General features: G+C 59.9%; 4 protein-coding genes across 4 annotated transcripts; all 4 read left to right on the top strand.

Moving 5' to 3' along the window:
• Window positions 1-241: 241 nt before the first annotated feature.
• LSCM1_04394 (uncharacterized protein) lies at window positions 242-3,277 on the top strand (the record flags this gene model as incomplete). Its single annotated transcript, XM_067321903.1, has 1 exon — window positions 242-3,277. One exon carries the CDS (start codon window positions 242-244, stop codon window positions 3,275-3,277), a length of 3,036 nt encoding a protein of 1,011 aa, XP_067176998.1.
• A 2,123-nt stretch (window positions 3,278-5,400) lies between these two features.
• On the top strand, window positions 5,401-7,260 carry LSCM1_04395 (uncharacterized protein; the record flags this gene model as incomplete). Its single annotated transcript, XM_067321904.1, has 1 exon — window positions 5,401-7,260. The coding sequence occupies one exon, from the start codon at window positions 5,401-5,403 to the stop codon at window positions 7,258-7,260; it is 1,860 nt and encodes a 619-aa protein (XP_067176999.1).
• Window positions 7,261-9,782: 2,522 nt separating this feature from the next.
• Window positions 9,783-10,295, top strand: LSCM1_04396 (uncharacterized protein; the record flags this gene model as incomplete). Its single annotated transcript, XM_067321905.1, has 1 exon — window positions 9,783-10,295. One exon carries the CDS (start codon window positions 9,783-9,785, stop codon window positions 10,293-10,295), a length of 513 nt encoding a protein of 170 aa, XP_067177000.1.
• Window positions 10,296-13,055: 2,760 nt separating this feature from the next.
• On the top strand, window positions 13,056-14,108 carry LSCM1_04397 (uncharacterized protein; the record flags this gene model as incomplete). Its single annotated transcript, XM_067321906.1, has 1 exon — window positions 13,056-14,108. The coding sequence occupies one exon, from the start codon at window positions 13,056-13,058 to the stop codon at window positions 14,106-14,108; it is 1,053 nt and encodes a 350-aa protein (XP_067177001.1).
• Window positions 14,109-14,161: the final 53 nt, after the last annotated feature.

The following is a 14,161-nucleotide window of genomic DNA, read 5'->3' on the forward strand; positions in this document are numbered from 1 at the left end:
TTCCCCTCTCCTCCTCCCTTTTTCTCTTGTGTTTTCTCACGCATAGGCAGAGGAGTCGACAAGTTTGTGCGCAGTCGAAGAGGCGGAGAGCCGTCTGACTGCAAAGCACAGGCGAAAGGGGACCGTGAGCCATATCAGCGAAGTCTGCTGCTTTCCCCCTTACGGAAGTGAGTATTCATTAGCACAGTTGCAAGAAGAGCACCAGTACTAACTGTGCGAGTGGGTCGTGCTGTCACTAAGCATGGATGACTCGTGCGCGCCGTCAGCTGCTGCGCTAGCGGCGCCGACGCAGGTGGAGGTGAAGTTCGCAAGCGACGACGCGGCGGTGCCGTCCCCTAAGGCACTAATCGGCACCACTGACGAAGGTGGTCGCGCTCCCCGTAACCGCGAAAGCCGGCGCATTCAATTCCTCGATGACGGCAAACTCTTCGAGGGCCACTTCACCGTCCAGTCGCGCAATCTGAAGAGCATCATCCAGTATCTGGTGGACAGGCAAAATGAGCAGGATGTCGTCATCGGAGATTTGCAGAAGCAAGTGCACCTGCTGCGCCATCGCCACCTCAAAGCGAAGCAGCGGGCGGCGGGGGATGGCGGAAGGCTGCTGCTGGCTAACGTGGCCTCTGGCGAGCCCTCTGCCGGGCATGATGTCGGAGGCCGCGTGAAGCGTATTGAACAGTTCCTACAGCTTTGGGGCGTGCGCCTCGCCGATGTTGCGGAGCTGGTCGCGGAGCACGGCGATCCCGTCATCACCCCCGACGCATACACCTCGTACCTAGTGGATCTGCCGGCGTTTCGCTTCACTCGTAGCGAGGCTCGTGCTTTCACGGTGAGTGCCAGTCAGCAGCCCGTTGTAAACGCTGCTGCCGCCGCAAGCGACACGGCAGCGCGTCGGCGCAACAACACACCAAGGCCGGAGACGGCTTCAGCTGGCTCCTCCTCGGATCCCGACGGGAGGTACGATGATAGAGCTACTAAGGCGGCGCTCGAGAAGGCAAATGCTGCGCTCAAGAAGGCAGAGACGCTCTTAGAAGAGCTGCGCAGCGTTTCTGCACGGGTACCACTGCCACCCTCCTCCAAGTCCCTTCGAGCGGACGGTTCGGCGCCGGATCCGGTCAAGAGAAGCACTGGCGGTGGCGGTAGCGACAACAGTGGCAGCGGTGGCGCTGGTGGCCGCAGTGGTGGCGGCGACGGTGGCGGAAGCGCAGTGGACCACGAGGCTCGCGCAGAGATCGAGGAGCTAGGCGACTACGTGATGCGCCGCTTCCAGGAGCTGGAGGCGCAGTCGATCATGACAGCAGCATCGGTGGCCAGGGCCACTGCCGCGCCGCGAGTGGAGAAAGTTGGTGGAAGCTCCGGCAACAGTGGAGGCGGATGTGGGGCTGCGGCTGGCAAGGCTGCCTCAGCGCGCCCCAAGCATGCGCCAGCGAAAAAGTCGGCCGCGAACGCCAACTCGCCCACGCGCGAACAGGGACCTCCTCCGGCGCCGCATATGGTATCTGCTGATGTGGTCGATACCGTTGCCCGCGAGGATGCTGCGATGTCTCTGGACCTGCTAGAGGAGCTGGAGGCGACGATGGAGCGGCGCTTCAAGGAGGTGAATAGCGTCCTTGCCAAAATTGCGGTGCGCACTGTTTCCCTGGCGAAGAACAACACGGGCGGGCCGTCTTCTGCAGCCGAGCCTGAAAAGCAGCAACAGCGGCCTGGCTCGGCGTCGTCTTTGAGGAGTGGAACAAGCAAGTCACGATCGCCGCACGCTGACAAGCGGGCCGGGAAGAATGCCGAGGCGAAGCCGATCGGGGAGGATACCGCGGGGGAGGTGGAGGAGTCCCGCGTGCCTGCGTCTGCGTCTCCAATGCCACCTTCCACCTCCAAAGTGTCTCGCCCAAGTAAAGGCAAATCAAAGAAGATCGCCAGCGATCTTGCGGGACCTCTTCTTCCAAGTGCCGGGATCGATCATGTGGCTAGGGAGGAGACGGCGGCCCTCTCAGATCGACTCAGCGACCTCGAGGAGGAGTTGCTGCAGAGGTGGCAGGCGATGGATGAGCGACTGTGCATCATAGGCAGAGCCTCCATGAAGCAGGCAGCGACTAACCCCGCCGCAGGGCCAGGCGGCACTGCTGTGACGGCGGTGAACCGCGCCCCTGTAGTGGACCGCAAAGCCCGAGAGGACGCCGCCCTTTCCCTCATGCGACTCCAGCAGCTGGAGAGGGAGCTGGCGCAGCTAAAACGGCAGTGGTGCTCCGATGGCGGCTCCGCCAGGCCTGCCGCTGGCAGCGCTGAGCCGGTCACCGTCGGGAACGAACCGCAATTCGCCATGCCGATCGTATCCACGGGGCCGAGTGTGCCCCTGCGAGACACGTATGGCAGCAAGGTTGCAGATCTCGAGAAGGAGGTGGAGCAGAGAATGGCTGATGTAAATCAGGCTATCGCGCAGTTGAGAGTCGGGACCATGACACTAACGCGCGACCTCGGCGCTGCTGGCTTGGCAGCAGAAGCCACGGCTGGCAGTGTTCCAGCAGCCGCGCTCTCCGATCTCCACACGCTGGCGTGGATGAATTCCTCGGCAGCGCCGGCGGAGGGCAATGCAATTTTGCCAGACCAGCCGCAAACGCATCGATCCGCTGTCGCTTCACCCTCTGCGTCATCAGCGCAAAGCCACCTCATCTTACGTGCTGTGGATGAAGAGCTTCCTCCTGCAGCCACAGAGTGCGGCTTGCCGAAAGCGGACTCACCGCAACCCGACGCGGCGCTTCAGTTGCTGGGCTCATTCGGCTACCGCAAAAGCTCTGACATTGATCGCGTCTCTGCTAACCCGGTGGGCGGCACCTCCCCGGGGCCGAAACGCATGACTGTCAGCCGCCTACGCGCGCCCGACGCTCCAACGTTCGGCTCCCTTCTTGTACAGCGCGCTGTCGTGGACCTGCCGGCAAACACTACGGTAGCCGCTGCAGAGGAGGGTGCCAATGCGGCAGGTAGGCACTTTTCTGTGGGTAGTGGCGCCGCTGCTGCCACAACTCTTACTGCAGATGCACGGTGCGAAGTAACCGCTGCAGGTAAATCTTCATACCTAGAAAGACACCCCTTCTCCGTCTCGCCTCCTCCTGGGGCTTCAAAGGGCAGCAAGCGCGTGCGAATGTCAGACGTGAGGGGCGAGTCACCGGCACCACAGAGCTCGGCACTTCAGCATCGCCACGAGACTCGTGGCCACACTGAACCGTGCGTGGTCGTCAGCTGTGTCTGGTGCGATGCCGAGGCCGCGGAGCCGGCCGTCACGTAGGCCGCACAAATTCATTTGTGAGTGGCCAAAAGCATGGGGAAGATCACATGGGCTTGTGCGGTTGCGTGAGGCGCTCCCGCGCTGCGGCTTCCCCCTCGTGGGCGATGCATGCATCCCCTCCCCCGCCTTACCCCCTCGGTGCGCGTGTGTGAGGGGGGTGGGAGGGTCGGTAAGGCCCCGCTGAGAGAGGCCACCAATATACCTCAATGTACAGTAGAGATGCGCCCATCTCTCTCACTTCTTATCGTGTGTTTCCGTTGTCATGCGCGTGGGTGACTGTTCTCTCTCTCTTTGCGTCATGTAGGACATCGACACTGGTGTGGTGTGTGCCTCTTCTTTTGTTCAGGTGGCTGGGCGACGGCATGCGCGGGTGTGCGTGTCCGTGCGCATCTGGCTGAATGGCACACAGAAAAAGAGAGGCTGAAGAGGACGGGGCGCAGGGACAGTGAAAGGGGCAAGACGACGTGAGCAGAGGGGAGGAAGGGAGAAGGTGCTGGTAGCGTGCGCTGCAGATGTCCGCGGCCGCGCCTTCCCTCCTCTTCCTCCAGTTTCTACGAGTTTCCGGTGTAGTATTCGTCTCTCGTCTTGTCTCTGTGGCACAGAAGCGATGCGGTCAGTTGGGGGGAGAGAGAGGGGGGAGAGAGAGGCTGCCGAGAAGCCTCTCTTTAACTGTCTTAGTGCCTCCCCTCTCTCTCATGGCCTCTTTGCTTTGCCTTTTCCTTTGCCTCTGCGCTTCTCCTCCTGCCTGCGCTGTCCCGCACCCCCGCACACCCCCCTTCATCGGACTCCGCCCACCTCACCCCCGCGCCATCACTTCACCCTTTATTTCGTTACTTCATGTACATGCGTGGTTGCAGCATTCTCTTTTTCCACTGCAGTCATTGTCGGCGCCCCTGCTGCTGCTAACGTTCCCGCAGATGACGCTCTCCCCTTCCGCCCTTTCTTTTCTGTCAAGACGGTGCCGCAATCTTGATGCTGCCACTCTGCGCACACTTGTGTGCGTTCCAACGGGTGTATATGACACTCGCAGCGGCTCTGACTTGGCCTCTGAAAAGGAGGCGGAGCAGAGTCGAAAAGGTGAGAAAGAAAAACAGTAAAGAGAGGCGGTGCACTCGGGCCAAGAGGACAGCGCACCGACAAGCTGGCCCCTGATGAAGGGAAGGTGAGGGGGTAGGGGGCATGCGTAGAGGGACGCATTTGAGGGCGTTCCACAAACGCGCGGTGCTCGCCGTGTCTCTACGCGATGGACCTCTCTCTCCACCTCTCCTGCGTCATGTGCTATGCTGAACATTTGCTCACCAGCACCCGGCTCGTCCCTATCGCTGGGAGGGGAGGGAGAGGGCTCGGCAAACGTTGAATGGCCTCTCTCTGGCGGCTGCCGCTACGATACTTCCCGCTTCTCAAGCCCTGCTTGTGATGCCTTCCGTACCGCTTGTTTCGTCCACACTTTGCCCTCATGTACTTCTCTGCTCGCTCTTTGCCCGTGCTGCTGCTGCTCTCTCTCTCTCCCTCTCTCTTCCGCGCGCGCGCGCGACCACTCGAGTGTGCATTACTTCTCCAGTGGAGCCCTTTCTCTGCACCCTCTCTCTCCTCCAAAGCGTCTGCACGTCGTCTCCATTGTGTGCATGTGTGCACGAGTCCAGACCGTGCCTCCTCGTTTCTTCTGCGTTGCATGAGTCGTAGTGAGCACCGAAATAATCCGTCTGCTACTCTGTTAGGTAGAGAGCGTCAGTTGCTCGTGGCGCTACGAGACACCATCGGAGGAGGAGACTGTCGCCTCGCCGTGTGCTCCTCTGCAGCCGCTCTCTTTCCCCTCTGCTTCGTTCCCCGCTTTCGTTTTTCTGACGCCGCACGTTCGACAGAGACGTGACACAAGAGCTGCCGCGCCGGACTCCTGCGTAAGTGTGAGAGAGAGGGTCCCGTGCCTTCTCTAATCTTCTTGCGTCAAGACTCAGTGCAGTCGACCACACACGCACGCGTGCAGGCGAACCACCCGCCACCGGTGAATGCACGTGCGCCTGCGCAGCACACCTCCACCCCTATTCCTCTTCGGCCGCAGCAAGCCCCTCTACCTCTCGTTCCACCCGCTCTCTGCGTACACGTTCACGCACCTCCACGCAATAATGCCGATTATTACCGATGTGGCGAGCGTGCCAGACATCATCGAAGCACAACTCACGCTGAGCTACAGCCGTCTGACCGATGTCATACGCGTCATCGTGGAGCAGGGCAACAACCATGAGGACGACATTGATGAGATTCGCGATCGCCTAGGGAAACTGGCGCAGGAGAACAGTGATCTGCGTGCCGAGATCGATGCTCTCAAGCGGGCGAAAGGGCCCAACGAGGACGTGGCGGCCGCGCTCGAAGATCTCAAGTTGACGTTGTGTGAGCTCTCAGATAAACTTGAGGCCAATGCAGAGAGTATCGCAGCCAACGACGAGGCGAACAAGGCGCAGGTCGCTGCTGTGGAGAAGCGTATGAGCGAGCAGCAGGTCGCCGCAAAGGCCACCTTGGATCGGCATGCCGAGGAGCTAGGGAAACGCTTGTCCACTGTCGAGAAGTTGTTTTGTCCACTGCAGGCCTTTGCCGACCTCTGGGGTGCCGAGCCGGAGCAGGTGTTGGAGATGGGCCGGCGGACCGATAAGCAGGAGATGGAGCACAGCCTTGAGGACCGCACCCGATATATCCTTTCGCTGCCCTCTTTCGCTAAGCTGCAGGAGGAGATGGAGGTGCTGCGGGCGTTGCTGCAGCACCAGGCTGCGGACGCGCTCGCTGCCAAGACGAGTGAGGAGGCGCGGAAAAGCCGTACGTCCTCGTACGTGGCTGTAATGGCCGCATCGGCCGAGGGGGCGGATCACTCGGGCGAGATCAAGACCCTCACTCACGCGCTGCGCTCACTAGAGCAGGACGTGGAGGCCGTGCAGCAGCAGCGGTTACCGCCATTGGAGTCTGCGGTGCGCGGACTGCAGGGACGTGCCAGCTCAGAGAAACGCATCAGCGGCACGGAGAAAGACTTGAGCCGCTTGCACGGCCAAGTCACGCAGCTCGAGGCCCGTCTCAACTTACTGCTCGGCCAGAGCGAAGAGGCAAAGGAGGGTGTCGTGGATAAGGCTCACCCCGGGCTGGTAGACTTGGCTCGGCGCGTTTCGCTGCTAGAGGAGATGGTGGAGGGGCTGCCGCGTCGCAAGAGCTCCACGCCAGCCTCTGCCAGCTCAGTAGCTCGAGGTGAGATGGAGAGTGCGGATGGGGCTGCCGCAACGGTGCCGGCGCGTCCTTCATCGCGCACCCGTGGAAGTCTCCCTGCCGCCGGACGTCCGCCTTCGGGTCGCTTGGGCAGCAGTGGTGTGCTGCCGGCGCTTTCCAAGGAGGCCCCAAACAGCAGCAGCACCGTGACTGAGGGCGGTGTAATGTCCCCACCCACTCGCCGTGCGTCCTCCTTGGCGCGCAGCTCCAACTCAAACGACCTTGGACAGCCGACGGTTGAGGTGCTACGCCGACAAGAGGCATCGCAGCCCAGCGTCGCCGGCGATGGCAAGCGTGTTTCGGTGGCGGTAGAGTCGGATGAAGGCCTGCGGCGCCGCGTAGTACAATTAGAGGACAAGGCCTCTATTCTAGAGGTGAAGAAGGCGGACCGGAAGGAACTGCTTGCGCTGGAAGAGGCGCTGCGCAACGTCATTGAAAGCTCACAGCAGCTAAATGAGCAGCATCAGCAACTACCGCTATCGCAGCAGGCTCTGGCCTCGAACTCGCCCTACAACTCACCGCCGCTGGCTCCACAGCGTCTTGCTTCTGCAAGTGGACGGTGCACTGTGACCGACTACGCAGTAAATCAGCAGCGTGGAGACAGCTTTAATAATGTGACCTCTGCGGCGGCAGCGCTGGGTCGTCCAATGTTCGTCGGCTCGTCGTCGGTGTACCTGCGCGATGGAGCAAAGCTCACAAACGCCACGGTGTCGCCGACGAAGACGTATCGGCAGTGAGGATGGCGCGCCTGTGGAAGGATAAGCGGAGGGACGGATAAGAAATAGCGCCTACGTTGATGAGCCGAGACGACCGCCAGTGCAAGCGTTCTTTTTTTTTCGTGAGCCTCGCTCGTCTGCTTATTTGGCGCCTTGCTCGAGTTGGCAGTGGCGTTGGCAACAAGGGCGTCCTCCGAAGGTTTGGTGCCGGATTGATTGGATTTTTCTTCTCTCTTGACGTCAGAGAATGCGCTTGCGCCAATCTCTCTCTCCGCGTGTGTGTGCGTGTGCTTCACCGCTGCCACTGGCAGATTTATACAGACGGACGTACGCCAACACACCCGAACACAAAATCTCTGCCTTTGCCACTACCAGCCGCGCCCTCCCCCCATGCCCCTCCTCACTCACTGACACACACACACACTGTTTCTCTTCCCCACCCTCTTGGACTGGTACACCTTTCCTAGGAGCGCCCTTTTGTACTTGATTTTCCGTTCACCCCATGTGTGTGCGTTTCTTCACGGAGCGCGCCATCCTTTACGCGCCGATTTTTTTTTTGTACCTTTACGGATCCCCTTTCTCTTTCTCATCACCCTCACTTCATCTTTTCTCGCTCACACGCTCATCGAGAGCCGCTTCTTTGCCTCTCGCTTCTTTCCCACAGCCTCATGTTATTTTGCTGTCCTCGTGCCTGTCTGTGTGTGCTTGTCTCTCTCTGCGCCCCTGCGTCTCAGCGTCTCTGCGCGTGCGAGGCTGTGTGCGGCCAGCCAACGGAGCAAAAGAAGCGCTGCCATGCTGAACGTTTCATGCACTTGGACGCTTCCCTCTCATGTACTTTTTGTCCTTCCCTTTAGATCTCTGGCGACGCCACGTAACAAGCGCTCACGCGTACACAGTCGGATACCCTCCCCTCTCTCCCCTCTCCCCTCTCCCCCTCTCCCCTTCTTCCACTCACTCCATTATGCCTTTCACATGTATATAACCGAAAAAAAGGAGCAACAGCGACAGGAGGGCGCGAGTGAAAGGGGAGGAGATTTGGGTGCTGGGAGAGGGGGAGGGGGGAGGGCGATCAGACAAACGCTATTTCGCGACTGGAGGAAAAGGATGACGAGTCGCCCAAGCACGTGTAAGACCTCTGTAGCTACACACTGTGGCAGAAGATGGAGGCAGCGGCTTGTTGGAGAGTGAGTGGCCACCACGCTGGCAAATACCCCCTTCCTCCCTCAACACGCGAACATACGAACAACGCCCCTCTTCCCCCCTCGATTGCGGGCAGGTAAAAAGGCTCGTTCCTCTTCTTTTCCTTATTCCCTGTCGCTCTAGCTGCTTCCGCGGTGCCTGCGTGTACAAATGTGGGGTTGGAAAGAGCAAAAAAAGATGAGGACCAGCAGGCGCAGTCAGCACCTGGTGGGCGGCTTTCCGTCTTCCATCAACTGTTCGAGGGTGACTCCTCCTCCTCTTTTCGCTCGTTGCTCTGTCTTTCTCTCACCTTTTGACCCCCCTTCCTCCTTCCATACCCTTCTCCCCCCCTCTTACCGTCCCTATCGGCTCCTCCTCTTCACTCCACGCCTTTCTGTTTATCTCGTATGTACAGGCGTGCGGCGCGGCACGGAGCTCAAACGTCTTTCACCCCCCAACCCGTTTCTCTGTGCCGCTGTGGCGTACGTGCATGTATGGTGGATTATGCATGCGAGTGCACGCAGGGCCTCTTCCCTTGTGCATTCGCTGCCTCCGCCGCCCTCCTCCTCTCTCTTCGTGTCTCTCCTCTCGCCATCCGCTTTCCCACGTTTTCCGCCTCGCACAGACACTTTACGGTCGGTCGATGAACGGCACACGCGGGCGGAACCACGCAAAACGCAAACGCGAAACAAACAAATAAACGGAAGCTGACTGGGCAAACTTTGCCGAAGATCCCCATCCCCATTCGCACCTCCACCGGCGGTGCTTTCGCTTTCTTTCTCCTTTGCTCTTGAGAAGTGGGTGGGGGGGCGAAGGTCACAAACACACGCGCACTCTTACGAGGAGGGAGAGAGGGAGTCCTTGGACGGCTGGGCATCGGGCACTTCGCGGTATCGCCTCAAATGGGGCAAGAGAGGGCTCATTTTTTTTTCCAACACGACACTGCGGTTTTTGTATCTCTCAGGGCTCATCACGTCGTGCCTTCTCTGTCCTGATGCCGTCAAGATGCGTGCGTACTCCGCGTGTAGTGCTCTTTTCCCCTTTCCTCCGTCTTGGTTTGAGCGCGCTGCGCAGGCACGCTGACTCGGCAGCCGTTTCGCACGAAAAGGCGTCCCTTCTCTCTCTCCTTTGCTGTCTCTCTCTCTCCCTCTCACTATCCTTCTGTTTAGCGTGTGCTGCGAATACTGCCTTAAAGGCCTATGCGTGTGTGCGTGTCTACGTGAATGTGTGCGAGTCGTCCCCGTACGCGGGTGTGTCTTTCTCGTTTAATCTGCCGCCTTCACCGTTTCATTCCCACCCTCTCTCCTCTGCTCTGCTTCGCTTCATTCAAGGGCTGGTGAGTGAATCAGGGAACCTCTCCCAGCATGACAGGCGTTGCTTACATCGTGCGCTGCCAGCACTGCGGAGTGGCGCGCAAGTCGTACAATGATCCGCGACGCGGCATCAGCGTCATCGAGTGTAAGCGACCGTGCGGTGACTCGCACTACGATTGGACGTATATTCAAACAATTCCTGAGAGCGAGGTTTGGCCGCTGCCAAAGATTGAGGAGAACGCCATTCCAGTCTACGTGCGTCCCACGCACCCACCCCAATCGCCACCATCGTCTTCGGTGCAGGGGAGGTCGACGAGGCGCCCATGCAACGACCTGCCAAAGGACAAAGGGGAGAAACTGCAGTTCTCTAGCGAAGGTCGAGCGTCGATCGCTCGCCCGACGCCGATACTCGCAGGTTGCAGTGCACACGATGCCTCGTCGTCATCTGGCGATTCGCATATCACCCCTGCGCTACAGAAGGCTAAGGCCCACCGCCCGAGAGTGACCGCGCCGATAGCGACGCGCCCCAAATCCCGCCAGAAACAGGGATGCCCTCTGCAGTGAGACGATTCCACACATCTTTGCTTCGCCCTCCATACCGGTGTCACTCTCCTCCAGCATTTTCGGAAGGTGCCCTGCGTGCGGTGACGGTTACCTCTTCATCATTCGAGTGGGACGCGACAGCGATGCTTTCGACAGCAGAAAAATAGCGAAAGAGACGCAAATCTTTGTCCATCGAGCCTTCAGTCGGACGCTGTAGCGCCGCGTCTCCCTCTCTCTCTCGCTTGCTGCCTGCGTGTGTATGCGTATGTGGCGCCAGCGCAAAGCGAAGAACATCAAGAGCAGAGGAGTGGGGAGTGGGAGAGCACCGCCTCCATGCATCTCCGATTGATCCAGGCCTCTCTCTTAGGTGACACCCGCCCTATTATCCACCACTGCATCCTGCTATCCGGGGCCATGCCGCTCGTCATAACTGAAGAACGCTCTGTCTACCAGTGCCTTCTGTTTCTACAGCTGTTTCCACACGTCTCAAGCTCACTCGCAATGATTCTCTCGTTGCGGGCTTGCGACATCAGTTACCTCATCCGTTTGCCTTGAGTAGATGGTGAGGAGGAGGTGGTGGTGGGTGGTGGTGGGGGCTTGATACACTCGTGTGTACGCAATAACATCGGCCTCGAGTGCACAACGCTGTCACCTTATCTGCTGCACAGACCCGCACATGAGCTGAGGCAGCAGAGAGGACTTCTTATGCTGCTGCTGCTGAGTGTGTGTGTATGTGTGTGCGAGAGCGGTAAAATCGTGAGGTGTCTTATCTTGCTTCACCGTCCTCTTTTACCTCTTCCCAAAGCAGCGGGGAAGTGAACTCAGGCTCCCTCTCCTCCCCACTGTGGCCAGCGGCGGGATCGCCCTGGCGTTGGGTCGGAGTACAATAACCAGCAGAACACGCCTGCGCCGCTCCCGATCTGCGCTGTGTGAAGAGTCCGCAAGAAACAGAGGCTCAGACGCAGCGGTGGATGGCATGGAGAAGGTATTGGATGAGTCATGGTGTGCGCCGCCGCCAGTCTCGCAGCGGCGCTACGCTGCTCTCGTACAGGCACTCGACTCACGGCGTGAGGATGAGGGGCCGTCGGACACGCCCTAGAAACCTTTCCCCAAGGCGATTCCGCGCACGCAGAAGAGCAGCGCAGGGCCCTCCTCTCCCCTCTGTGCAGGTGGGCAGCGATGCCTTTTGCCGAGTTGTGTGTGCATGGCGAGGTGCGCAGTGGGAAGGAGCAGCGGGTGCCGTGCCTTCGGAATCTGTTTGACAGGCGCCCCTCCAACCGTTACCGGCCATCAACGTCCCCCCTCCCTACGACTCGGCTGTGGTATGTGCGAGTATGCCTCGAGACATTGCCGGCAGCAAACATGGTGGAGTCGAGCGCCGCTTCGAACCCTCTCAGCGGATCGCCTTCTGCAACATTGCCTCACAGAAGAAGAGTTGCCTCAGTCAGTGATTCCCTATGTGGCTGCGCGACTAGACCGCAGAGGCGTGTGCATGTGAGTGTGTCGATGAGCTCGGGTGCACATCTGAGGGGAAGTCGTGCTGGACAAGTGTAGAGCCTTGGCGGACCTGATCGCGCCACTGTTCACGACGCCTCTTTCCTCACCTGGCACCGGCGACCGCTCTTTCGCGCTGGAGTGAGGTGTGTGTGGGTGGGGTGGGTGGGGGCAGCCACGAGGCCTTCTCCGCTCTTCTCGGCGCTCCTTGCGGGCGGAATCCGGATTGGAGCGCACATGGCGAGCCGCGCGCACGACATCGACAGGCCTCAGCGAATAGGCCCCATCGCATCCACGCTTCCTCTGGCACCTGCCCCAGTATGGCTCCCTCCCTCGCGACACGACACTGGGAGGATGGGGCGCAGTGATCTGTCCCCCCCCCCGGCATTTGAGTCAGAGGACTGTGGTCGATAGCCGTTGCGGAGAAGAGGGCCTCGAGGCGCTCGGAGCATCTCCGTCAGGCCATACCGACGGTGGCTCTTTCTGTCGTTTCTGTGGCATTCGATCCCTTTTCCACGAAGGAGGAGGCGGCAGTGCGCTGATACATCGACAGCGCAGCACTCCTCTTCGCCTTCAGTGGTGGCCGCATACACACACACACAACACACACACACGCACAATGGTTATGCGGTTACTGCTGAAATACATGCGCGCATGGCTGACCTTCCATACGCAGTCACGGCTTGGTCCATCAAGCCGGCCGGCTATCAGGAAGGATGCCCGAGCCTCGATTTCGCATGCCAACAAAAAAACAGAAACAAATAGTCTGACTCGCGACGGAGAAATGGATGGAGGGGATGGGCTGAAGTGTGGCGGGGATCCTGCGGTTAGGGTGCCCTCCCTCAACTCCAGTACGAGCCGCCTATGGGTTGAGGGGCCATGCTGTGAGAGCGAGGAGCGCAGGTCCGTCTATCCCCTCCCTATCTCCCTGTGCATGTCCAACACGTTTGATGACACCGCCCACCGCAGGGCGAAGACTGATGAAACCACTCGCAGCTGAAGAATCGCTTCTCTCGCTTCTTCTCTCGCCTCTTTCACAGGCGCAGGAGGCAACTGTGGAGAGCACCGGTGTATCGTGCGCCTTCTTGCAGCAACGGCCCTTGCTGCTCCCGTGCCTCCTCTTCCTCTCTCTCCCCCGCCCCCGGCTCGAGCCTCACACACACACACATCGTTTTTCTCTGCTTGCCCACGAGGCGGGCGCACAGGCGTACACACGCCTATGGTCGGCGAGACACGCGGCAGGCTTTCGCTGCTCCCCTCTCCTTTCCCTTTTCTGCGCTCTCAGCCATGCAAATGATGCGTGCCGTCACCCTGAAGGGGTTTGGAGACACGGACATGCTCCAAATCTCCCGCATACCCAAGGCCTTCATCACCCGCGGGAGGGACCTCCTCATCAAGGTGTGCGCGGCTGGTGTCAACCGCGCCGACGCGGCTCAGCGCCACGGCCACTATTCCCCACCAAAGGGCTGTAGCGAGGTCATGGGGCTGGAGGTGTCGGGCATTGTTGAGCAGGTCGGGGCCGATGTGAGGGACTTCAAGGAGGGCGACAAGGTGATGGCGCTGCTGCCGGGCGGCGGTTACGCCGAGTATGCCGTGGCACACGAGGGCAGTGTCATGCACATCCCGACAGGTTACTCCTTCATCGAGGCGGCGGCGATTCCAGAGGCGTTTCTCACAGCGTGGCATGCGCTCCAGTACCACGGTAACTGTCGCAAGGGCCAGCACGTCCTTATCCACGCCGGAGCGAGCGGCGTCGGCACGGCGGCGGCGCAAATAGTCGAGAAGTACTTCCAAGCCACCGCCGTCACCACATCCTCGGAGTCCAAGGTGGAAGTCTGCAAGAACTTCGCAAGTGTCAACCTTTCTCGCACCCCAGATGAGACTGGCATGTGCTTCGCTCCAAAGGTGAAGAACCTTCTTGGCGAGGGCGCTATCAATCTCGTCCTGGAGTCTGTCTTCGGCGGATCGTACATCTCCGAGGATGCGGCAGTGCTGGCGAAGGACGGCCGCATCGTCGTGCTCGCCTTTATGGGCGGTGCAAAAGTGCACCTTAACTGCCTTCCCCTCCTTCGGCAGCGCGCGCACATCATTTTCTCGAAGCTTCGCTGCCAGTCGGCTGACTACAAGGAGAGCCTCGTAGACACCTTTTCGAAGGAAGTCATCCCCTACATGAATGGGCGGGTGATTGTGCCGGTGGCCAACAAGACATACCCGCTAGAGGAGGTCGCGCAGGCGCACGCGCGACTAGAAGACAGCAAGACGTGGGGTAAGATCGTGCTAACGGTCAACAACCATCTGACGACGAACTCGGTGAAACGGATGCCTATGGCAGAAGCGTAGCCCGCGCACCGCACAAACACCGCAAAAGAACGTGCTGCTTTGGCAGTGAGCGT

This window comes from Leishmania martiniquensis, chromosome 29, assembly GCF_017916325.1.
Source record: "Leishmania martiniquensis isolate LSCM1 chromosome 29, whole genome shotgun sequence".
NCBI classification, from domain to species: domain Eukaryota; phylum Euglenozoa; class Kinetoplastea; order Trypanosomatida; family Trypanosomatidae; genus Leishmania; species Leishmania martiniquensis.